The following is a 25,442-nucleotide window of genomic DNA, read 5'->3' as shown; positions in this document are numbered from 1 at the left end:
AATTCTTTAAAGGTTCCCTCCTCCTCTGCTGTCCCTCCTGTTATTTCCTCCTCTGTTCTGTTTCATTTGTCCCTCCTGTCTGTCCCTCTGTCTGTCTTCCTCCTCTTCCTCACAGCCGGCTGGATTTCACTGGACCAGAACATTAAGGGTTTTTAGTTTTGCATATGCTTCTCTCTGTCACAGCTCCTCATTCACTGCTTCTCCAGTGTGACTATAGCTGCTGAAGGAAGGTGGTAAATCACAGAGAATCAAACATGATCTTTGAACACACCAAATATTAGTTTAACACCCTGTTAAACAAACGTACTCCTAAGGATACGCAGACAGAGAGACTGTAGAGCAGCTTTTCTGCTGCTCCTCTGTAAGATAACCCCAGTGATTCTCCACACAACATAAAAACTCACTGAGCACTTTATTAGGAACACTGTGCTAATACTGGCTAGTTCCTCCCTTTGTTCTCAAACAGTCTTAGTTATATTAGAAGATTCCTCTGAGATTCTGCTCCGTGTTTGACTGCATCACATCCTCTCTGCACATCCAATCTCCTGTTCTACCACATCCCAAAGGTGTTCTACTGGATTCACATCTGGTCACTGTCATGTTCATGAAACCAGTTTGGGACTTATCACGGAGCTGGATCCAGGTCCCAGGCTGACACTGGTCCAGAGGCGGGGCTGGTTCAGGCTTTACCGGCAGCCATAATTAATGTTACTAGTTGCACCTGTGCTTCTTTGCTGCGCCTCAAAATGTCTGCTGCGACAAAGATGTGTAGAAAAGTCATAGGTTTCTTTATCATGATGAGAGGGAACAAAGTAACGTTTATTTGTCGTCAGTTGCTTAGCAACAGTGTTGTAATTAATTGAATCGCGTTAATGAGGAACAGTTTCTTCTCACGTTAGAAACACGGATGAGTTTGCTCCTCTCTCCGGCCTCTCAGTGTTAACTCTGCTCCTTCAGCTCTGCCGCTAACGGTTGTTTTAAACGGTTGAAACCCACCGAGCTGCGGTAAAACCGGCGTTACGACTTGAAGTTTTAAAGCTAAGTCCAAGTAAGAAAGCTAACACCTCGGTGAGCTTCAGTTCTACAACACTCAGGTTTGTGTTCTGTCACTTTTCAGTTGAACTTTCTTTGGCTTCATGTTTCTTTATCAGATTCAACGTAGGCCATTGACCTTCTCCGTGTATTGAAATATGAAATGTACCTCATTTCAGCCTGTTACACGGTCCCACTCTGATGTGAATATTCAGCTCTGTTGATTCATATCTGAAACCAGTGAGTGTTTGAGTTTGGCGTGAAAAACACTGATTGAAATAGTTAGGTTTGATAAATCCACCTGGTGTTACACTGCGCTGCGCTTATCGATTCATCTGTCCATTATTTTATTTACAAATCAATTAGTTAAGCCGGTAAAATGGTGAAAAATGAACATGATAAACCCTGAAGTGATGTCCTTGGGTAACTAATACTAAGGCAGGTGTCAGAGCTGCACACTGGGGAAACTAGAACCATCACATTTAGATTTTTGCTTGAAAACGAACGTAAATTATTGTCGTTTTTCCCCTGAGTTGCATCTTCGATTAATCGACTAACTGTTCACTAAAATACATCCAAAGTACACTAAAGTGTAAAAAAGAAACTCGATCTGACTCAGTATTTGCTGCGACCCTCTGTTGTAGGACTCCTTGTCTCTGTCTGACTCTGGCTGATGTTGATGGATGGAAGTGTTTTAAACCTGTGCAGCGTGTTGGAGTGCTGCCTTCATGTGGCTGTTGTGAGTGTAGTTAATTAGTGAGGGCCTCATGTGGGCTCTGTCCTTTTCCCTGCTGCTTCCTCTGTGAAGGCAGGCAGACAGACAGACAGACAGACAGAGAGAGAGGTCACATTAATAAACACAAAGTATTTTTATCTTTTATAATGACCAGACTTCATGAGGTTCCCTGGAGATCACCATGGTTACCTGATGAACCAGGGACTCTCTGCTCACCCTGATGATCACATGATCTGCAGATAAACCCGTGTGTTGCTCGGGAGTATACACACGGTGGCACAACACACACACAACTGATGTTCCTCGTGCTTTACTTTGCTGAATGTCTTACACGCATACTGCACACACACACACACACACACTCTCACTGTGTGTGGTGTGTGTTGAGGATGGCATCGCTCCATGGTGTGTGGTTGTGCGCAAATGTGTGAGTCTGTGGAGCTGGATCATGGTTCTGTACCGCACCCTACAGTATGTGTGTGTGTTTCTGTGTGTGTGTTGATGTGTAGAGAGGACCCTCCACATGTAGGCTCCATGGTGCGTTTATGTGTCGTCCCGTGTACAGGATAAAACACTGAATGATCAGCTGCTGCCACTTCTGTACCACCGATGACCTTTAATGATCGGGTGGCGCAGCAGACCAACACACACACACACACACACACACACACACACACACACACACACACACACACACCATCTCCCTCTCTTGGCCGTGTAACCCGCTCTCTATCTGGAGCCTTTCCATTCTCCTGATCCTCTTAAACTGATGTAGGATTCCCTGCCGCTGCGCACGACTCTCCCGGGCCGCTGTACCGACACCGAACGCAAACGAGACGGTGTCATGTTTTTGTTTTCTTTGCTTCATCCGCTCACAACAAGTTTGACAGCTGCAGCGGGAGAAATAAATAAGAAAACAAGAAACTAAGGCGAGCCGGAGACCGAGAGATGCTGCGCTGATTAAGAGGGGGAATCCTGCGAGGCGAGGGAGGCTGGGCTCAACTTGACGGAAAACACGATCATGATTTTATGATTTTCCCGTATGGACCTGGAGTAACATCCCCGCAACATCCTGAGTGGTGTAGTGTGTCTCCTGTGGTCACTGAGCGGGACCTGTGTTTTCACTGTGTTTCTGAACAGCCTTCACCAGCCTGTGGTTTGGGGATTTGCTGCGTTCGTGGCACAGTTGTCCACTCTCAGCCTGTCGCCCTGACCTGGCGGAGCTTTGTGATATCCAGACCTGCAGAGACTGGATCCCTGTTCGTGACGCCTGTGCAGCATCTTTACACAACAGCCCGTGGTGCTGCTCGTTGCACGAGGGTCTGACTGGTGGTTTGTCCCCGCAGAGCGCAGCAGCAGAGATGGACACTGCGCCCTGCCTCAGCCTGACTCCAGACGAAACATATGTTTTACTCATCCTCTAGAACAAACTGACTCTCTTCTCTTCGTCACCTGAACACAGTTTCCCCCTCATCCTGAACACCTGAAGTAACTTTTCCTCTCCGGTCCTCCTCCTCTGTCTCTCCCTCTCCGGTGATGCCTCTGTAGGATCTCCATGAAGCGACGCACCGGGTGATTATACTTTCTTGGGGATTTTGCTCTTTGGACACCGGGACATCATGTGGACACCGACAGAGGACGAGAAAATAGGAGTGGGTGAGTACATCAGTGATGTCTGTGTATATTTGTTGGTGCTTTCTCCTCCTGTTTGTATGTTCATGAGGACGCTAGATGTCCTGTGTAAGGACCGGAGCTGATAGGACATTTAGGAATGAGACTGGTGTTCATAGACAATATTTAGTGTTTGCAGAGTTTAAGCTGATCAGAGCAGTGAATGTCGTCCCTGAGATTCATTCAGCTGCTCCTGCGCCATAGCTGCTCTGTGGTAAATCGTGAGGTGAACAGAAAACCTCAGTAATGGTGTAAAGGGGCGCCTGTGTGTCTGTGGGACTCTGTAGGGAGTTTAAAACACTTTATGGTGTTTTCTTTATGCTGTGTCTGCAGCATCTCCATCAGATCTGTCAGTATTCCCCTCCAGGTGTGTACCCACGGTGCTCCAGGTGGAGGAGAGGAGGCTTTTTAGTGACCCTGTGGTGGTATTTCCTGTTATCTGGTAAATCAACATTTCAGACTCCATGTATGTTTACTAAATGAGCAGCAGTACCTGGTGTCTCTCATGGTTTGGTGTCTGGTGGTTTCTCAGTATGTGGTCTTACTGCAGCCTGTCTCCTGTAAATGTTTGAGGAGCAGAAACAGGGTAAAGGCCAGTCCTGTACAGTAACACAGGATGAGGATATGTCTGAACACAGAACCTGTGTGACAGTGAAGTAGATGTGGTGGTGAACAGTGAGTGTGTTAATGGGCTGTGCAGGAATCTGAGAGTCTCCAGCAGAAAAGCAGTGATTTATCAACTGATATTATATTTCAGTATAATGAGAGGGGATGTTTTCAAATGAGAGTTGGTGGTTTAGGGGCCATTAGCCACTGATCCACACTTCAGTTATTCTCTCTCTCCCTCCCTCTCCCTTCCTCACCCTTCCTCACCCCACCCCCCTTGTATCCATTACTGCACATAGTCTGTTTTTTTTTTTATTTAACACTGCTGGCTGCTTTCTGCCATCTGTATCTCCTCTGCTCCGGGGTTTTTCTTTTAGATGTGCATGTTTTTGTTTTGTGATCTCGTTAGTGAAGCTTTGTAAAAGTTCTTTCTTTCTTTCTTTCTTTCTTTCTTCCTGACAGACACTGGCTCTGATGCTTCTAAATTCTAAATCAGTTTGGTAACATGAAGCAGCTTAATGATATATATTATATTAAATGTTGATACCTGGGCCAGGTGCTGCATCCTTAGTCATAAGAACATTTTCCATCATCTCAGCTCTGTTCTCTGCTGTAGTCAAACAATCGGATCACACCTACTGTTAACCAGTCGTCTTGCTGTTAGATTTGTCACCTCCAGCTGTCATGAATGCCGTCTCTAAGCTGTCCAACAGTTTTTGATAGCAGTGGATGCTTGGTGTGAAAAACAATCCTAACTTGCGCAGTTCAAGAAAATCAGCAAACGTGGCGTCAGACCCTCCCCTGATGGTCAGGGATATCGATTGACAGCTGCCCGGGCTTTTCCAAGTGACCGATCAGGCAAAACTCTACACCTATGTCTGTGGTGGGAGGGGGCAGGGGCTCTGCTGACAGGAAGTCAATGAGGGGAATCATGACTCCGGCACTCTGTTAATTAGAAAGAAACATTACCTGAATTTGAATCGAGAGGTTGTGTGTGTGTGTTTGTGTGTTTTTCTGTTGCTTGATGCCTTCAGTAGATTCCAGCTGTGACTCCACGCTGCGGCTTCTTGATTTACTCCTTTTAACTTCAAAATCAGAATTGTATCACAGCTTGTATGGTTTCACAGTGCATGCTGGCAGAACTGATACAAGGACAACACCATCATAATCAATGCAACAGTGTGAGAAGGCTGCTGTAAACAATGTCTTTTGTTGTCAGTATCACACTAAACAGTAGGTGTTTAATATGAAGCATGATGCACTTTGATGTTCACAATATATTTAGGAATTTATTTATCCTGGTGTGAAAGCAGTAAATTACTGACGTATGTTCTGTGGTTCCTGTCTGTTCTCCTACGGTACCCAGAAACAATCTGGGAATGTAGAACCATAGTACCTTTTAAATATGAGGAGATAGTGTCAGTTTAAAGTGGGAATAATGAAAACCCAAAATATTCCAACACAAAACAACTTTTTAAACATGATGTAACATGTTATTTGATACAAACACATCATAGAACTTCACTTCATATGGAAATTACTGCTGTTTGGGGAAAAAAGGCTGCCTGTACTTTGTCTTCACAATGAGAGCAAATTATCCACAGCATATCAAAGTCAAGTAATGACTGAGAAGGTACACACAGAGCATGAAAGAAAACAGGAAATCCTTAATCTTCCATTTAAAAAAAGGAGTGAGAATTCAGGGTCCAGAAATCCTCAGAAACCCCATCCTTTGGAACTGGAGAGTCACGTATCCCCTCAGTGTTTTCATGTAAGTGTGTTTTGTGTCTTTTGTTAATCCAGCCATTTGTGTTTTTGTTGGATGAGGCTTTGCATACCAAGGCAGGGAGAGTGGTAACTCATAGAGGCGTTCCAATGGAGTTGGGATGACTAGTGCCTGGTTGTAGAAAACAGCTATTCAGTTGGATGAATGCAGCTTTGTGGCACCCATAGAGGCTCCTGAATGCAGCTTCACCTCCCCCAGGGCTGCACAGCACAGCACTCAGTTCTCACACTCACGGATAACACAGGACACACACAGACGGACAGACAGACACACACAGAGACAGACAGATGGACAAATGAGCACATGTCCCAGACACACTATGAAACGCACCTGTCAAAGGGTGGAATTTATAGTAGCAATGCAACAATAATTCTTTCTCATTTAAATATGTTACATAAGTTTGTAAATCAAAGCAAAGTGCAAGAACGTCTGAAACTACAAGAAACTGAAAGTGAAATTGCCCTTGTCGCTTCACCTTAGCTCACCATGTTTCCAGCACATGTGCAAAACAATTAACAGGCTGTTGAGATATTCAGATACACAAACCTTCATGAGACTGAAGAGAATGATAATATAAAACACCTTCTCACTGACGGTGATTCTGGTTAAGATGTTAGTCAGATTGACCAAACGGACACACAGCACAGACACACCAGTCGACAGGGCGGCTTTAACACTATGTACAACACACACATGTCACACCACATTTCTCACAGCCACAGCAGGCGTGCTTCAGCGTGCACGGCCATAAAACTGGGTCACAGTGGAAGTGACAGATGTGTAAAGGATGTCCTTCTTATGTCAGGCACTGCACCTTTTGTTTTCATTGTGTGTTGTTTTTATTCCTTGTTGGTTTACACTTTTTTCCTCTGACCTATTTATCCTGAACCGGCTTTTCATTTTGCTGCCGTTGCTCGTGCTCATCTGTCACTCGTGTGTCCTTGCATTTGGAGAGAGAAGCTGTGGATTGCCTCTTGATCAGGCCTCCTCCCAGATGATGGAGCAACCTGTCAGACATCTTTACACACTCTCTAATGGCTTTTCTTGGCCTGACATTTAGGCCTCCTGTGGTTTGGGCAGGCTCTACTGGTCACATGTCATATCTCATCTGAATCTTGAAAACTCTTCCTTTTATTTTGACAAAATTTTGATGGATGTTGCATTGAAATAATTACTCTAACTGGGTTAACATAGGTGATAAAATTGGCAGACAAAATCTTTATGATGACGTGTTCTCGTGCAGAGACTTACTTTAGTGTTTCTGCCTAAACCCACTGATGCTCCTGCCTCAAGCTTTTCCACGATAGAAGCGATGTCTCTGAGGAATTATATTCTCTCCCTATTCTCCCATGCCTCTCCCACTGGAAAACGATTAAGGCAAGAAGAATTCTCAAGTCCGACAGGCTGAATTATCCACATCTTCAGTGGAAACAGCAAATCAGGCTGATTGCTTATGCTCCCACCCCGTCACTCCTTCATTCCATCTCCCCCTCCTCTTTTCCTCAGGGTGCTGGCTTGGCCTTTTAATCACATCTCAAAGCAAAGACTTAACAAGTACACATCACACAGATTCTCTTTGCTAATTTAGTCCTTTTTAAGAGCTCTGTGTGTTGTATTATACAGTAAATCTATCATCTCTCTTGGTGATCAGGCAGTCCTCTTCCCTCTCTCTTCTGTGACTGTTCAGACACGATTGTTATGGTTCTGTGCTCTAATGTTGCCATTAAACTGAAATTACGGCCATTAGAATGTGTCAACCAGCTCTAAAGTGTGGAGCCTCTCTGCTCAGCTACACTTTGTATTCAGATGGACTGATTCATCCATTTTCTATACGTCCTGTTAAGGTCTCGGGGGGGCTAAAGCCTATCACAATGCTGCTCAGTCTGTGCAAGCTAGCACAGAGCTAACTCATATTCAGAAACATATTCATGCTTCCCAGATCACACAAGCTGTATGTTTTTAGACTGTGGGAGCTGTTAGCCAGAGGACACCCACCCTCAAGAATATGAGCAACTATCAGAACACTCAGAGAAATGTGACTGTACATTTAGATGGCATCCATTTTAAATATACCTTTGGAGATATTAATGTTTGTTTATGCATCTTTTATATGTAGATTTGTTTGGCTGAAGCATCCCTGACCGTGAACCTGAACCTCCACCTGCATGGTCACTAAGTGTACTGCATCTGAGTTTTGAAAATGTCACAGTGCAGCATTAAGCAACATACTGTGTGATTCCTGTGAGAATGTACTGAATCTGTACTGACCCAGATTTGTAGCTTTAATCATACAGCTTCTTTAAAATAAAAGCTATTCTCAGAGGAGAAAAACATCTAATTGGGAAGAGATCCAGCGTGTTTCCACAGACACTAGAATCTAACCAGGTCAGACTTCTGCAGTGGAAACTGCTGACAGTCATATTATGCTACAATAAAATACAATGTTAATGCAGTGAATAGAACCAGTCCATGGTGAAAGGATTTAGGTCACTGTGTGACCAGTGCAATCACATGTGACTGGAAAAAGAAGGTCAGCAATGACAAACAAATAAAATCATTTCATAACGATAATAACAATTCTGATAAATGTTATTCCAGACAGGTTATTGGCCTCCCACAGAGAACCAGTGCTGTGCTTTGTAATTCACCCAAACATGGCTAACTGATCATAATGATCCAAACTGTCCTCCTGTAAAAAATCCCCCCCCCGTACCAGCAGCTTATTGAACTGCACAGTAACATTTTATTATTCTGTGACCTCTGGCAGCCGTAACAGGACGAAGGAGGAAGTCATGTGACAGGAGTGACAGGGTCTGTGATGAGGGTGGGGTGGATGGATGGGTTGACAAAACACAGTCAGTTATCAAGAAGCAGAGAGAGAGACAGAGTGGAGATAAACAGGCAGAGAGAAAGATGCTGAGCTGGTTGTGTGATGCCGTCATGTTTCCAGCTGAGGATTAGTCTACGAAACAGTCATCACCACAGTTCCCAACAGACACACACCCAGCACCCGCACTCAGTACGACAGTGGGCCTCAGTGTGTGTAAGACCCAGTCAGGAAACAACAGTACAACAATACAGAACAAAGGACAAAGGAATAAACATTGCCAGCTCGTGGTTCTTACCAAATATTTTAACAACTGAGCTGAACTTTGGCCTGATCTCATTTATCTCAGTCCAGCCTTGTGCATTAGTTTCACACCAATTATTAGCTGTCTATTCAGTGGGTAAGGCTTTTATAGAAGGCACAGCACTGAGTCATTAGTTCCTGTTTCATGAGTTTGCATATAAGCAGATCTTTATTGGTCTTTATGGGGCCAAACTGGGTTATTTAGGGAAAAATTCATATTAAGAAATTTTGGGGAAAAAGTTTAAAAGAAGAATGGAGTGCTGCAGTGAAAGGCACATACAGTGTTGTGGTCTATCCTTGGTAAACACTGAGCGGTGCTGTGCTTAGGTCTAAATATTGCCAGGCTCAGTGCAAGTAGGTGCCAGCGGGAGGGCGAAACATCTTGTTAACACAAACAATAATAAGTGTTGCTCTCAAGCAAGTGGGGGGTGGGAGGGTTACAGCAAAAAGACCTAACACTGTATTTTTCCATCTTTCCCTCATGTTGTATTTGTAAGGACGCAGTGTGAGGAGGCTTAAAGATTAAAAGTACGATGAAGCCTGAGAGCTGCTGGCTGCTGTCCGTGGTGCTGAAACACACCCAGCCACGCATTGATTTAGGTGGAGAGGAGAGGATTCCTTATTCGATCCTCGCCTCTTTATTTTCTTTCTCCTCTGGTGAAGTCGACATTAAGTCACGACGGTCGCTTTGGGCTTTTCAGATGTAGGCGGGAAGTTCATCACGAGCAGCAACAAGCTGATCTAGGCTGCTCTGTACGTGCGTCATGTTTCCAACCTCTGCGTTCATGCAGTGATGGTGCACCACCAACAGTGAATCGTGCATCACATCCATAACTGGCACCAAAGCTCCTATTAACCCCCAGGCAGCCCCGCTGTAGAAAATTAAGCTGCGTATTGAGCAGCAGGCAGAGAAGGATTCTGTGCAGAGCTACAGGACTTCAGAGCGCACTGCCCCGTACTTAGAGCAGTACATTCTTTACACATATCACTTAACATCACTGATTATCTCGCTGATCTAAATAGTCTCTTCTCATCTAACTGTGTATGTGTCTAATTATTTTTGTGTACTTTCATGTGTGTATGTGCATTCAGGCTTTGTGTATGTGGTGTGTGTTTTATGTAGCTCCAGAAATGATTTAGTTTTTCTGCAGTGCTTGTGAGTGTGTTTGTCATTTTCAGGTCAGTGTCTTAGTAAAGCCACCCCCCCCCCTCTCTGTTCTGACAGGAGGAACCTCCCCTGGACTCTGGGAGGGTCTTTTTTTTTTTTTTACTCCCCTCTCAGATTCTCTTTAGACTTGACTTTAATCTGTGTCTCTGTCACTGTCATGCTGCCTCTCTCTGCCTCCTCCCTCTCCAGCTCAGTCTGCATCTGTAACTCCTCCTGTCTTTATTTGCCTTTATCTGAAAACTCACATTCTCCTGTTACATCTATCTCTGCACTCTCACTGCCCATTGTCCACGTCCTTTTAAATCTTATTCCACTGGCATTAGAATGTGTAGTAAGATGATGATTTCACACAAAACAACAACAACAAAACCATTTTAATATTGGAAAAATCTTTTTTTTCATTTGCTTGAAATTGATTTTTGTTTTCATCAGGGGTTGGGATTTCCAATGTGCGGGGCATTTACCCATCCTATCAACAAAACCACAGAGCTCAGTGGGCTGACATCATATTCATTTTCAAGACCAAAACAAAGGTTTTAGCTGTTCATACTGTATCCGGCTGTAACTGGGACAGGTTAACACACATTTTGTGACACACTTTTTCCATCCTGAAAATACTGCAACAGGGAATCGGCTTTGAAACTTACTGGATAACGATCTGTCTCTCTCGCCGACTGCGCCTCGCTCTTCTCTCTAGTGAGCTTCCTCCCTTACCCCCTGTGGTTCTGGGTTTTGGAGAAGTGAGTTGGGGTTGTGTTTAAGCAGGGAGCTGTCATCTAGTTTATATGCACAGAGGATGGCTCATCCTTTAAACCGGGAGAGGAAGTTGTAAAGAAAAGTGTGTGTTTGCGACAGAATAAAAATCATAAAGTTTTAATTTGCGGTTCATGGGTCAGGGAAAACTTTTTTCTGTTGCTTTCAGTGTGTTGAGTTCTGGTTTGGATGTGGGCTGCATCTCTAGCTGGCAGTCAGCCAGTGGGCGTATGCGTGTGTGTGTGTGAGCGTTAGTGTGTCTCGAGGGTCTTAAACACAACAGCGTTCTAGAGGAGAGTTCCGTCGTTGTTATGGTTACACTCAGTTTCCGCGGACACCCTGGCAAGGCTGGTTCCACTATCGCCATAACAACGGTCCAACTTCTCAGCTCCATCCAGAGGAGAGAGGAGGATCGCACACAGCCCCCATCACTGCCTCACACTGACAACACTAACATATTAACCTGCTTAACTGAAGACACAAAACTTAAACATGGATATTCACTACACCAGAGAACCCCACAGACACAACAAACAATCAGACTTAGTCAGGGATACAAAGATAGAAAGAACTGCATCAGTGAATCGTCTTTTGTCAAATGATTAGTAGCTGATCAGTGATCATTTTTCAGCTTTAGCATAAGGTAGAGCTCCGTCAATATTACTCTTTACATAAATGTTATGTATCTGTAAGTGTAAAATGATATAATATCATTACAGATCTCTTGTCCTACACGTCTGTACCTTACAGAGCAACACTGAAGAGTGAGTCGATAGTCGCTCTGTTTCATGATGTGACGTCACTATGGTTAAAGTTTGGGCACAAAAACAACTTGGTGTGGTTCAGGGAAAAACAAGGTCCAGCTTAAAAACGACTACTTCACTAAGGTAAGAGGACATTCGTTGTCATGGGTCTAATAATAAAATACTGAGTTAAAGTGAGGAAACAAATGAGGCTTAAAAAAAGGTGTAAATGGGAAACAAACAGCGACCTACTGTGTTAAAGTCTGATGTGACAGAGAGGAGAGTGTTTCTCATTCATTTTCTCCAGTTAGTCCTGAATATAAACTAGTAACCTTCCAGTCAGTGTCCTGCCTGCCTTTGGCCTCTGCTGCCTCTGATTGGATAGTTTCCAAACACTCAATGGACAGCACTGTTTGGAGTCACAGTTTTCATTTGAACAAGTGGATCAGGCAGAAGTGACTTTGTGTGTCTGTGTGTGTGTGTGTCTGTGAGTGGGATCTGTCACTTTAAACAGTTTATAAAGGATCTTACAGACGGACTCAGCAGCAGCTGACTGGACTTTTTTCCAGCACCACAAACTCCTATCAGTCTCCTTCTCAACTGCTGTGTTTTAAGTCATCTTGGCCAAAATAAATATTTTCAAGATGTACATTTTGATATAATTAAGAGGAAATAATCTAATGAGGCTAAACAACAGAAAAACAACATGTTACACCTTCACTATTTCATCATCTTGGATTTTTCTTTTGTCTCTGAGCACCATAGTTTCCTGAAATGCAATGCCAGCCTGCCTGTCTCTGTACTTATTGATTAGTGCTTTAAAAAGGTCTGCTGGCTCAGTAGGTCTGCAGTCCTGTAGCTGGTCCAAAGTGCGTTCAAGAGAGTTACACTTTTTAAAATGTCAACAAATTTTTCTCTCAGATTTATTGATTAGAGCTTAAGATGGGACTGATCTCAGAGCAGTTAGCAGGCCAGGGTCTGGAGACATGAACCTTTGGGGCTTCAGCAAAATTATCAGCACCTGGTGAAATGTTCTCCATGTGACACAGTAACAGAAATGTTCTCTATGGCATATTGAAAGTGACTCTTTGGAATTTGATATTTCATTGTGACTTTGAGAGTGTTTGGTGTATGACCTAAGTTTTGGACGGTAATCTGTTCAGTTAGAAAATACCTGATAATTTAAACTTGGGAATAAACCTCTTGTGTTGAGTTGATGTGGCTCCATGAAAGACAACAGGAAGGTAAAGGACAAAATAAAACAGAAGAGGTTCACAGAGTTTCACTGAGCACAGAAATGCTGCTCATCTTTAAAATAAGTAATAAATCACCGCCCCCAAGCTTAGAGGGAAAAAACTCTCAAATTTTAAATGTCAAGACAAACGTTAGTTTAATAGATTTCTATTTAGTTCATGAAACATCCCTTTTGGACAGAAGATCCGTGACCCAACGCCCACTGTACGTTACATTTTGGTTCACTGCCCACCATGTGTTCCCTGGCTTTCTCTACAATGACTCATGCTTGACGGTGTCTCCACATACAAAGCCAGGGATATGTTTTAATGAGCCTGGACCCCAAGGTGAGAAAAAACAATTACTTATTCAGGCACCAGGGTGAAGAAAGTTTAACGCCTCCTCGTTTATTCCATGTTTGTATTTACTCCTGTGTTGCAGAGGGAAGATTACCCGTGTGTTTTTGTCATATTTTTTGACTGTGTTTTGCCCTGAGCCTCGCTCGCTCTCTCTCTGCATGAGGGAGGAGACAAATGGTGGGTGACACCACAGGCTGGGGGGCAGACACCGTGGCCCAATTATCTGTCTGTTTTCCCTCATTTCTTAGCCTCTTTTTCACTCTCTCTCTCTCCCTCCTATTCCTTCCAAATCTACCTCTGAGTCCTCACCTCCTGTCTGTATTTTTCTCTTCCTGTAAATCTCTCACTCTCTGTTAACCTCCCTCTCTTTCACATTTCTCATCTAAATCGGTATTCTTTCCCCCGTGTTCCCCACTCCCTTCCATCCATCTATCTCTCACTTAGTCTAATGAATATTTCACATAGAAATGCTATTTATAGATGTGACATCGTTCCTCCGGTCCATCCATCAGGCTCTGCTTTCTCATCTGCACGTTTTATTCAGTCGTTATCAGATTGAGGTTGAGTTTCATGTCGCTTTCAATTATCATCAATTCTTAGAATAAAGCCATTTTTCTTTCAATCACTAATGCAAGATAGAGGGTTCACTCTAATTTGTTTTATCATAGATCAACTTTTATTAATATTTTTGTCACAGAGGAGAAATGCATCTGCAGATTTGATTTGAAGTAAGGGATATGATTGCAGCTCTTTTTTGTACTCTCTTGTTCTAAAGTATCTTATCCCCAAGCATCCCTCCTTCATCGTGCCTTTTTTTCTTCATACAGTGTGCACTATAAATAGGGCCTATATGACAGTAGGTCAGATAAAGAAGTAAAATAATTGCCCACTCAGTTGTTTTTTAGTAGAAAGAAAAGCAGCCAAGTATTTCAGCTTTCAAAATGCCCATTGAGGACTCTTTCTGAGCCCACTTTCCACACTGACAGTATGAAATCATGCAAGTTAGGCCTAATTTCACCATCTGTGCTCGAGGGTTTGTTGGTCCCCAGCTTTTCTCTGAATCCAAGCCCATCACTTAAGAAAAAGTAAACAGTGTAATTTGCAGCTCCTGATATTGTAGCCAATGAGAAACAAGTCCACACACCAGTTTTAGACGCCTGTTTTACCACTGCATGATGGTACAATGGTATCTGCATTTTAGTTCGTGTTCCAGCGAGGTGTCAACAGAATGAAAAATGTGGGTCTCTAAAATGTTCAGTTTGTGAAACCATTTCATTTTGTCAACCTGCAGGCTGAACTTAAATGTCAAACTGAAACGAAAAAAAGCTTTTTTCACTGTAATACTGTAGCGCTGCATCTCACACTGGCCATATATTATTCAGTAGTGTATGCCCAAACGATGATTCAGATGAAACCGCCTTTTCTTTGCCTAACTGACATCCCTTTGGTTTATTCTTTCTTTTTCAAATGAGATTTTTGAATGAGACTTTGTATGAAGAACTTCCTTCCTGTGAGGACACGCTATAAGCAGTCAGTATGTGTAACGCTGTAAACCTCCCAGGCTCTGAGCTCTTCACACGTCCCCCCTTAACCTATTAAAGCTTATTCACCCCGCTGCCTGCTCATTCAGCCACATAAATTGGATGGCAGTGTCGAATGCATGCTTGACCATGGGTTTTGTTAGGCTGAATCTATGCTTCACTCTGTGGGGGTGTGTGTGTGTGTGTGTGTGTGGACAAGGACAAGCAAGTGTGTAGGCATGTGTACGAGTGAATGAGCATTTGCTAGTTTTCATGTGTGTTTAGGCACATGTAAGTGTGTGTGTGTGTGTGTGTGTTGTTTGGCAGTGAGAAAGATAAAATTGGACCTTGGAGACATTGCTGATGAAATCAAAAGAAACAGCAGCATATTTCAGTGTTTTCATGACACAGAACAAAAGATAAATATTAGCTTTGATTTTGTGGGAACATGCAGCTCTGCAGTGCTTTTTAATCTTTTCCTCTTTTTAAAACTCTTTTCTTTTTGACCCTCTAAACTGGCTTTCAGGCTGTTTTACAGGCTAATGTAAACAATTAACTAATGCATGCTCTGTGGCTTTTAATATTAATGAGTCCATTACAATGGTTTGTAATAGTGCTGGGACCCATTTTATTTCACTCAGGGAAATGCAGAAACTTGTCCTTCCATTAGGCTCTATTCTATTTTTTACATTCATCAGCCACTACTATAAGAATATAAGTGATTCCATCTTCAACATGTAACTGTTTTTCAACCACTTGGCTCATGATGTCGGTAAACATCCATAATGAGTTGAACACCAGCAGATGGAAGATATTTCATTTTGGGACTAAAGTGTTTTATGCCACTTGATTTCATCAGTTTCTTGTCTTTGTCTCATTGTTGACTCATTCACTGACTGTGTGTTTGCTGGATGTACTGTATGTAGAGAGGATTTGACCTGTGTTTATAGATTGTGTCTGAACATTTTGTTTGTTTGTTGAGGAGGAAGTTTGTTTATTTACTGTTCATATATTGTTGGATGCAGACTTTCACATATAAATTTCATATTATACTCTTCACATTCATGAAAGGGCTTTGTGTGTCAGTCCTGTGTGTGTGTGTGTGTTTGGGAGTGGGGGGTAGCTGCAGGCTGCCATGCAGACAACATCTCATTGAATTACTATAATGGGCTGGTAATGGGCCTCACTGAGTGGTTGAGGGTGATGAGGGACCGGGAACAAGCCAGGGGTCAATGTGCTGCTCTGGAGCCTACAGGTTTCACAGTGTGTGGGTCAGATGGGTTTACACGATCATCATGGCTAATGGTAAAAGCTTTATCTGAAATAGCTGCTGTGTGTAGTGGACTGGGACTCTAGGACACAGGGTGTTGGTGAAAATGGACTGCTGAATGTTTGAGGGAAACATTTCTAGGTGTCAGTAGGTCCAGTGGAGAGAAAGAAGAACCTGTGCTACTGTACACTGTTGATAAGATGGAATAAAAACCTTAAAGTTTTGACCACACATTATTCTTCAGTGTTCACTCCAGATGATCCAGATGAGATTTTAGCCCATTTAGAGCATTGTACAAATAAATATGAAGCATCCTCAGTCTCTAATAAGACTGGCTTTATTATCATTAGTCACCCTTCCACCTGAATGTAGTCAGCTAAAAGTCTCTTACATTATTTATGTTCTTCTGGTGTTTTTTTATTAGTTTCCACATGCAGCACAGCTCCTGTTGCACTAATGCTCCAAAATCTGACAAGAAAGCAGCATAACAGATATGTATAAAATACTGCACTGGGTCGGTAACACTGTCCAGTAAAACAGATGGACGGCATCAGTGTTCATCCATCAGAGTTGATGCCCGTGTCACTCCCAAGTGGCAACAGTTGGAGTTATTGCAGTGGTGTGCATGTGAAGGAGAGAGAGAATGAGTGCGTAGGAGAGCAGGGTCAGAATTAACATCAATTAACATAAATTATAGACCTCCCATTTAAATGTTTTATCACCGTGTTCTTCATTCTTCACGTCACGTGTTACTCCACTCCCTCTCACGCCATCTTAACCCCCCCCCCCAAACACACACACATTCTCCTCTGACCCTCGCTCTGTCACTTCCTTTCTCTCTCTCCCTCTCTCTGTCTCTCTCTCCTGACCTCCCACCATCCCTCCCTCTCTCTTCCCATCTAATTCCAGTTGATGGACTGTTGGACATTTCCATTGACCTGATTAGGCTCGGCCTATCTGGCAGTAATGGCTGTAGAGTGTGTGTGAGTATGTGTGTGTGTTGTTCTGTGTAGATTATACACTGTGGTGTAAATGTGTTTAAAACTTGTGTTTATGCATCTTATCACTGCCAGCTGCTTCTCTAGAGATTAACACACATCATCTCTGAGGCTGATCCACACTTTCACATTTTAAAACCCTCCTGCAAGGTAACCTCATCTGTCATATACTGGGTGTAGAGGAAAGGAGAGTAAGAGGGAGAGAGTGAATAGTGCTCCGCTGATGTGGCACTGCACTCCCATAACATGTCAGACTCACAGTGGACACTTAAAACAAAAATTGGTGTAGCAGAATCAGAGATATATATTTTCATTTTTTATTTTTACAAGACTTGAATGAGTTTGACCCTGGGCTTCAGATATCACTGGACACTGTTAGCTGGATGACGAAGGGTTTTTTCAGTCAGGTTTATCCAAGCAGCAAAGATGCTGAATCTCCACCAGTGCCAGAGGTTGCTGCTCTTTATTTGATCTGTTGTCATCTGACGATTTTACGCAAATAATACGTTTTTTTTCACCTCAGTCATAACAATAGGATCACTTTATTAAATGATAAATGCCAGTGCTATTTTTTAGAAATGTTATATATGCTATAGTACAACTGACAACTGTCAAAACAGCAGGTCATGTAGAATTCATAGTTCCCGATACATCTAGTGAACCATTACACCTCCATTTGGCCTGATTACTGGAGCTATAAATAATACAGTACAGTATGTGCCTGTGTGTAGGACTTGTGTTACGTACTGTAGATGATTTCTTGCAGGTGCATTGGACTTCTGAATTTAAAGTTAGTTTTAGTTTGACACAGAAAGAGAAAGAGAAAACCAACTGTAAGTGAAACACTGTCCCCGTTGTTCATACACTGAACACATTAGTGGGCAAATATTTATCCTAACTGCTTAATAAGCCAACAATATTTCAGAACTGTGTTTCACTGCATTGGTTTTCTCTTTCACTAAATTGGTTATGTAGCACAAATCAGCATTGAATGTTACCGGGTTGTGATGTTAACATTGTTTCTGCTTGGACTGAAAAAATCACTGGATGCTCAGTAGAAATAAATTCATCAGGCTGTATAGACAACAATTTTTAGCCATGGTTTAGTTCATTCTGTGGTATCTCTTGTTTTATCTTTGTGGGGGGTTAATGAAAGCTAATCAGCTAATTAGACTAGCCTAACCTTTACCACAGGTGCAGTTCTGTCTTCCTGTATCACAGTATGACACTGGATGTTTGTACTGTGGTTTCACAGAAGACAGAGGTTACCTTTGGATCAGATTGTCTCATCACAGTTGAAGCTGAAGCTGAATTTGTGTAAAACTGACCTGAATGTTTGCTGTTGTGTATTTAGGACACGTCATGAAGTCATGAACTCATCTCGTGTGGATGAATGAAGAAATCTCATTCATGCTGATGCGATATCACACATTCACACACAGCTCCTGCCTTTATGCACAGATGTCCTTCTGTCTCTAACTCACACACACGTCTCTATTTTACAGACAGACACACATGAGCTCTAAGTGTTGTGAGGTTTTCTCGCCTTGTGTGACAGTGTAAAGTGTGTGCAAACTATCTGTGTTCATTCAGTAGACAGGCAACTCACCCTGTGTCTGCTGCCTCGCTGCAAGCTGGAGTTACCCCAGAGAGAGAGAGAGGAGAGAGAGAGAGAGAGAGAGAGAGAATGTGTGCAAGTTTTTATCTTAATGTTGATGTGTAGTGTGTTTGTGCATACAAGACTGAAAACTGAAACTGCTCATTGATAAAACATGAGCAGAATTTATTTCCTGTTCATCTATTCGCTACATTAGCCACAAAAAAAAACACCCAGAGAAATTCAAGGGATAGATACCACAGGATGCAGAGTCTGGAAACTTTCTGACAGCAGATAAGTTTATTTAGTCTCATGTTATATTTCTTCATATCACTAAAATGTGGTGTTGAAGTTGTTGGTAATTCTGTGTGAGTGCCACAGACAGCAGTTTAGAGCAGATGGCTGTTGCAGAGATGCCTCAATCATCTCTGTAACTTCTTAAGAGATAAACATCATCAGTGGGATTACAGTTTCTATCTTAAGCTCTTTTGTTTTAGTTTGTCTTTTGGTAAATTCTAATTATTAAATAATACAGACAGAGAGAAGGAGTGAGGACTGGAGGGTGGACTGTATAGATGATGAGCTGCATGCAAACACACAGCAGTGTTATCTTTCTATTTAATTCAAGCTAAACTTTACTGGAATCAGAGGAGATGTTTACTGAAATTGTGTTTCTGGCTTCCTTTAAAGTCTTCTGGTGTTACAGCGTGTTTGCAGTCACTCCTCAGAGCCACTGGCTGTCATAAGGCTTGAAGTAAATACTTGGAAATTAGGCAACAAAATCAGAAGAGTAGCAGAATTTCTTACAGCAACAAAATTCACTATATCCATATTATCTTAGACAGAGGAACAGCGACAGCAGTGAAAGCTCTGCAGTTCAACCTGGGCAAGTTCATGGAAGTAGTAATATTTTATACTACAGGCATTACCTTGCTTTTAGTGTAAAACTAAATGGGCAGCCGGTTACTTTTGACTGTCGTCTTTATGAGCTGAGCAGATACACTGTACGCTAAAAAGGAAAAGGCTGTTTTTAATCGGATCCATCAGAGGAAACACTCATCAAAACAAACACACTCCATTAAAATGAAGTCCAGCTCCAGTAAGGCATGATTTATTAAGTGAATATTAAAAGTCTTTCTAGTGGTGCCCTTAAATCAAATGTTAAATGCTCCTTAACATTTAACTTAAGTGCTGTGGCTTTGAGGGTTTCTTATAATAATCATGTCTAAAAATGGCAGGTTATTATTCAGGAAAGACTGAGCTGGTCCTCTCTGACTGTGTGATTTAAAGTGAAACAACACAACACTTACTGTAGTTGGAGATGCTGACAGTACTGTTGGATTCTGGTTAACAGGAAGGAGCCCAGATGATGGTAAGAGCAGTGATGATATACATGCAGGACGTTTAGTGTGGTGCCAGTCAGACCTCCATCAGGCCAAAGAGAACATATGGCTCATAGAGTTAGATGGACGTCACTCCATCATCAGGCACATCATGAGTGTAATGGCTGTGAGGGGAGGGGGAAGTGCTCATGAAAGAGCAATATAAAACATGCACATGAACAGTGAATCATTTATGTCCAGGCTCTTAGTTTTAAGACCTTGGCCTTTATTTTGAAGAGCCGTGTTCCTGGATGAATGATGAGTTCGCTGATCCAAACTGTGACCGCTAAGCTGGCTGCTCACAATCAATGAGATGTGTAACCTGACACCCATTCATTCCCCTAAGAAGCATAAGGCAGCTGTGGTGCCTTGTGGGAAGAAGGACAAATGAAAGGTGACATCACTGAGCTGAGCTGACTCAGCTTCTTTCTAGGATGAGACAGCTTGGTACGACAGCAGACTGTTAGACCTGTAATACACAACAATCTGCCACACAATGTGTAGATGAAGGGTTTAACTTCCGACTGGGTCACAGAGAAACAAAGTAACAGTGACAGCTCAGGAAAGTAGAACAGTTAGACACACACTCACACAGTGGTATTGATGTTAGACAAAGATGAACACACACAGAGGAGGAGTGTTTATTTAAACACACAGCCAACTTTAAAAACGGATTCTCTGACTGTCTCACTCACACGATGAGGAAGAGCAACAGGAAAAGTGTTCCTGAATTATTTATTCACAGTAAAATAAACGCATCTTATCAGCAAAGTCATTAAGTAGGTCTGCAACGGGAATTAGCATCTGTAACTGAGGCTAAAAAACAGACTGAAGGAGAAGAGGAATAATCTGTGGTCCAAGTTTAGGAGTTTCTCTTCAGGTGTACAGATCATGTGCTTGACAGTGAACAGACAAAATATCCTCAACAGCCTCCTGTCTCAGCTGATCAGTGGCCGTCCTGTCTATGTCCTGTGGTATGTGAATGGAAAATGAGTTTAACAGGTAGTGTACAGTGAGATTACTGCTGTAAAACGTAAACAGTGAGCAGTGTGTAGAGCTGAGGGGAGCTGCAGAGTCGCGTGATAATGTGATGTGTGTGTCTTTAAAGACAGAAGGAGAGAGGTTCATGGGTTCATGTATAAGAGCTGGGTAAAGTCAACAGATGAACAAACACACACACAAAGAGCTGAGTAGTACAGTAGAGGCCCATGAGACAGCTGGAGGCAAAGACAGGTGGTACGCAGTGTGATTAATGGTTAATGTGTGTGTGTGTGTGTGAGAGAGAGAGAACAGTGATTTGTCTGTGGTAATGTGTCATGGCAGCTTTTTTTGTTTTTCTGTGTGTGACTGGTGTATAGTGGTGTGTATCAGCAGACCTACTGTAAGAGCATCCTGGGAGGTCGAAACCTGCTGAATCAGGAGAGTGACGATAGCTAAAGCTAAAATTCAGTATGCTAAATGAAATGCGAAATGGTGAGCAGTAATGTAAAGTATATGAAATGTAAATCTAGATGTAATCTCGACAATTTAATGCCAAACTTATATTTGCCCCCTGTTCCTTTGATCCAACAGCAAATTGAATTAACCTTTAGATCAGTTCCTTAATTAGTTGTGTGAAAATAATTAGTTAGTTATTGTTTCATAACAAATGTAGGAGCATGTGACACCGACCCATCAGGGCCCGGAGCTGAGGGATCTATTGGCTAACTGGCACAACGGACCCACTGCATCGCACCAGGCCAAGATGTCAGGCCGGTCCTGGCACCTGGGGATGCCCTACACACATACACACACTCACACACCAACACACACATAAAGCCACACATTGAATTGGATGGCAGATGAAGGTTGGCAGTGCCAGCAGCTCCTCACTCTGCCAACAGTGCCCGCAGTGCAGGCGGGTGTTTCCCTGTGGCAGCGTTTCTCCACTCCGACCTGCAGCCATGCTCATTAATGTGTTAATTGATGTGCACTATTGGTGACACACTGCCAAGAGTGGATGGCCTCAGACTAACTTAATAACTTTAAAACTAAAGTGTTGGACTGAAGTCAGTGGGAATGAGTCCTCCTTCACTAAGGAGCTGCATCTTACATCAGAGCAGCTCCCTGTTTCTCAACACACTCAGCAAATTAGTCTGCCAGAGGACAAATATATTTTCCACCAAAAAGCTCATATATCATTGTTTACCTGAAAACAGAAAGTTGGCTTGGTGTTTCAGGAGTAATATGTAGATTGACTAAATGAAATTAAGACAATATAAACTGAGACAAAGCATAAGTGTTGTTATAACTTCCCACTTGTGTATTTAACAACTTTCCTCACATACGACCTGATTGAATGATATGCCTCTGTGTTTATCGATGAGGAGATGCACAGTACTCTACTAGTCATGATAACAGTCGATGATTGTCTCCCTAGAGACAGAGAGTAGTGCTAAGATTAGACACACACATAAAAACACACACATCCTGGTGCCGTCCTCTAAAAGCAGCAGTAGTGCAGAGTGCTGTTGGGTGATTAGTGTGTTTTTAAGCCTGTATAATGGAAGCTTAGCCCAGTGCTCCACTTTCAGGGCAGGAACAGCAAGCCTGGCCATCTGGACACTGGTTCACTCTAATGCTGGTACACAGAAGGCTACGAGGCCACGCTACAGAACAAACGGCCTGGTTAGAGCGAAAAAACAGGAAAACAAAGTTACTCCCAGAGACATGTTTGTGCTGCTGCTGATGACAAACTGTATGAAAAAGCTCGATACTTTGACTGTGTTTCATTGATAATCCATCCTATTTTCTCACATGTTTGAAAAACAAAACCCTTGTAAAACACTCATACAGATATACATGTAGGTTCAGTACACACACACATAACAGGAGGATTTTCAGCAGTGCAGCCTGTACAGTTCATCGTGCTTTCACAGTAGGACAGACACATATTTACCTATGCATGGGTGGACATACAGTAGATGCACCTGCTCGTGGATTCACACACACACTAACACACCAAGATGCACCAACAAACATCTGGCGGATCTGCCTGTCCCACATTATTATTATCGGACAGTGTGAGGGTGAGTGCCTGGGGGAGGGGAGGGGCTGAGTGTGTGTGTGTGTGTGTGTGTCCACATGCCATGAGACATTAGGGGTATTGTGCCAACATGTGACACAGTCGTAGTTTTTGCAGACACGTGTATGAACGTGGAATGAAAAAGTCCAGTAGAAAGATTTTCAGAACAGTTTGAGTTTTAACATCTCAGTCGACAGCAGCTCAGCGTCAGAGGTTTTCTCTGATCAAAGTTCACACACACAAGAACTCCGACCTTGGAAGTGATTCTAAGGTCTTTGCTTGTCACCTCACATCTGCTGCTGATGCTGGTCTGTCCATAGACTACTCCAGAAAATGAGGCTCTCTCAGAATCCCACAGAGCAATGGAATACTTGTTGTAATAGTTGGAGACTTATGAAATAGCAAGGCACTTACTCTCGTCTACATCAGTCACTCTCAAGAAGCAACTCTGTTCAGCAAGTCCCTGAGTGGGTTTTGAAATTCTTGTGAAAAATGATATTAGAATCAGGAAGTGATGTTAGTGTTAGTATTAATAATAAATGCTCGTAGCTGGTTCTGTATAGGCTCAGTATTTTCTTTCTTTTGCTGGTGAACCTCCGTCCTTTCATCCTAAATTCAGCTCGACCCAGAGAGACTTTCCTATAACTCAGAGGCCAGAGGTTTACTGTGAGCCTCAGACAGTCCAGTGTTGTTCCACAGCAGTTCTCTGACGTGGTTGTGAGGCTGCTGTTTGGTGCATTAGAACACATTTGTTCTCTCCTTCATGGGTGAAAGCATGAAATATGCCAACACTGTTTGACTCAAAAGAAGCACAATGATTTGCCCAGTGAATTCTGGAGACATCCTCGCCATCTTTCTCCTGAATGGGCTTTTTGACATTTAGAAGAGTTTGATTTATTCGCTTCTGCCCAGCTGGTGGAAACACATCTAATTCGCATTTCATTTTTTGTGACATTTTAAAAGTTTGTGTAAAATCCGCTTGACAGATGGACGGATGGATGGATGTCTGACAAAGGGAGGGAGGGGATAATTGAGGAAGCAGTGGAGAAGAGAGACAGTACAGTTAGTTCAGCAGCAAGAGTTCTCACTTTAAATGCAACTGATTCAGGAAGTTGATTAAAAGAAAAACGGTATTTTTTGTCTCGATTAGATGCAATGAAAAAAGGGAATCATTTCTACAGAAATCAGCCCCTAAAGTCAGACTGCTCCTGAATTACAGCTTCAATTTGCATTTTACTCTAAGTCAATTGAAAATCAATATACCACGACCTTGGAAGACAGGATGGCTGGAGAAAGAGTAGAAGAGTGTTAGAGGGATGGAGGAAAGAGGAAGTACAGAGGTTATGAGATATTAGAAAATGATGGGACAGAGCGGTAAGAAGAAATAAATGAATGACAACAAGAAGGAGGCCAAAAAGACTGAGAGACTTTGGAGTCAGGCGATGATTAAAGATAGAGGAAAGACGGGATGAAAATGGTTTCCAAAGTGTTAGAGGAAAAAAAAGATGGCAACAGACGTGTAACATGAGGTGACAGAAACTGAGCTGAGGGAAGTAGGGTGAAGAGAATTTAAAACAGGGAGCGTGTGTGAGAGCGGCAGAAAGAAAGTGTGAGGGAGTGAAAGCCCAGAGCATCCTCTTCATCCCTCATTCAGCCTCTGTAGATAAGTGCTACTGACCTCATTACTCTTCACCCCCCTCCTCCCCCTTTCCCTCCTTCCCTTCGTCTTGTTGTGCGGCTGATCGAGCTGACAGATTGTGGAGTAAAATGATGGGAGGAGAGGAAAGAAGAGATGCTAGCAGGGAACAGGATAGCACGGCATCGAGGAGAGGGGGAAAAGTAAATGCAGGACACTTTGTCACGGCTTGCCTGAGAATTTTTGGACTTGAGGGATGTTTGGTGGTTTTGGTGCAGTGTTATTTTTTTCTCCCCATGAATATTGTCACTGGTTTTATCTTCTATTCAGTGTTAAGGTGTGGATTTACTGGAATGTTACATAAAAAAATAAAAAACAACCTGAATATGAAAGAAGGTAAAGACCTTCACTGAAGAACAACTGAGAATGAGTTGTGTTCTTTTCAATTGGCTAAGTATAGTGTGTGTTCTTCTTTATCTCCTCTGTTTTCTTTCATTTCTATATAATATTTATAAGCTGTGAAGCTTTAACTTAGAGTCAAGAGTTGGTAGAGAACAGGACAACATGGACGCATGGCTCCACAGGGGACAGGTTGGTTTTTGTTGATATATCTCAGTTTTTTGTCATTTTAGCTTTTTCCTCCTGAGTGCTGAAAGCTGAATATAAAAGTTGCATAGATTCAGTACAACAAAGGCTGTGCTGAGACACAGTCCCAGAGACATTCAGCTATGAAAGGACAACTTGCTTGTTCATCAGCT

At 42.6% G+C, this 25,442-nt stretch overlaps 2 protein-coding genes across 3 annotated transcripts in view; one reads left to right on the top strand and one right to left on the bottom strand.

Annotated features, from left to right (window-relative positions):
- dynlrb1 (dynein, light chain, roadblock-type 1) overlaps positions 1–25,442 on the bottom strand; it is a 231,357-nt gene that overhangs the window by 107,709 nt on the left and 98,206 nt on the right. The window contains exon 1 of one of the 2 annotated variants that reach the window (XM_051067376.1): positions 23,730–23,741. The exons of the other annotated variant lie outside the window; for it this stretch is intronic. The gene's annotated coding sequence lies outside the window, so the exon portion shown is untranslated. Of the gene's footprint in view, positions 1–23,729; positions 23,742–25,442 lie in introns of those variants that run through there. 2 annotated transcript variants of the gene reach the window in all.
- LOC108889745 (dedicator of cytokinesis protein 3-like) overlaps positions 668–25,442 on the top strand; it is a 144,103-nt gene continuing 119,328 nt past the window's right edge. Inside the window, 2 exon segments of the mRNA XM_051067373.1 lie at positions 668–1,094; positions 3,317–3,424. Coding sequence (XP_050923330.1) covers positions 3,388–3,424 — 37 coding nt within the window. The 5' untranslated portion in view covers positions 668–1,094; positions 3,317–3,387.

Source organism: Lates calcarifer, unplaced genomic scaffold (assembly GCF_001640805.2).
Source record: "Lates calcarifer isolate ASB-BC8 unplaced genomic scaffold, TLL_Latcal_v3 _unitig_1631_quiver_445, whole genome shotgun sequence".
Lineage (NCBI taxonomy): Eukaryota > Metazoa > Chordata > Actinopteri > Centropomidae > Lates > Lates calcarifer.
Note: the sequence above shows the minus strand (reverse complement) of the source record. Positions and strands in the feature narration are given on the sequence as shown.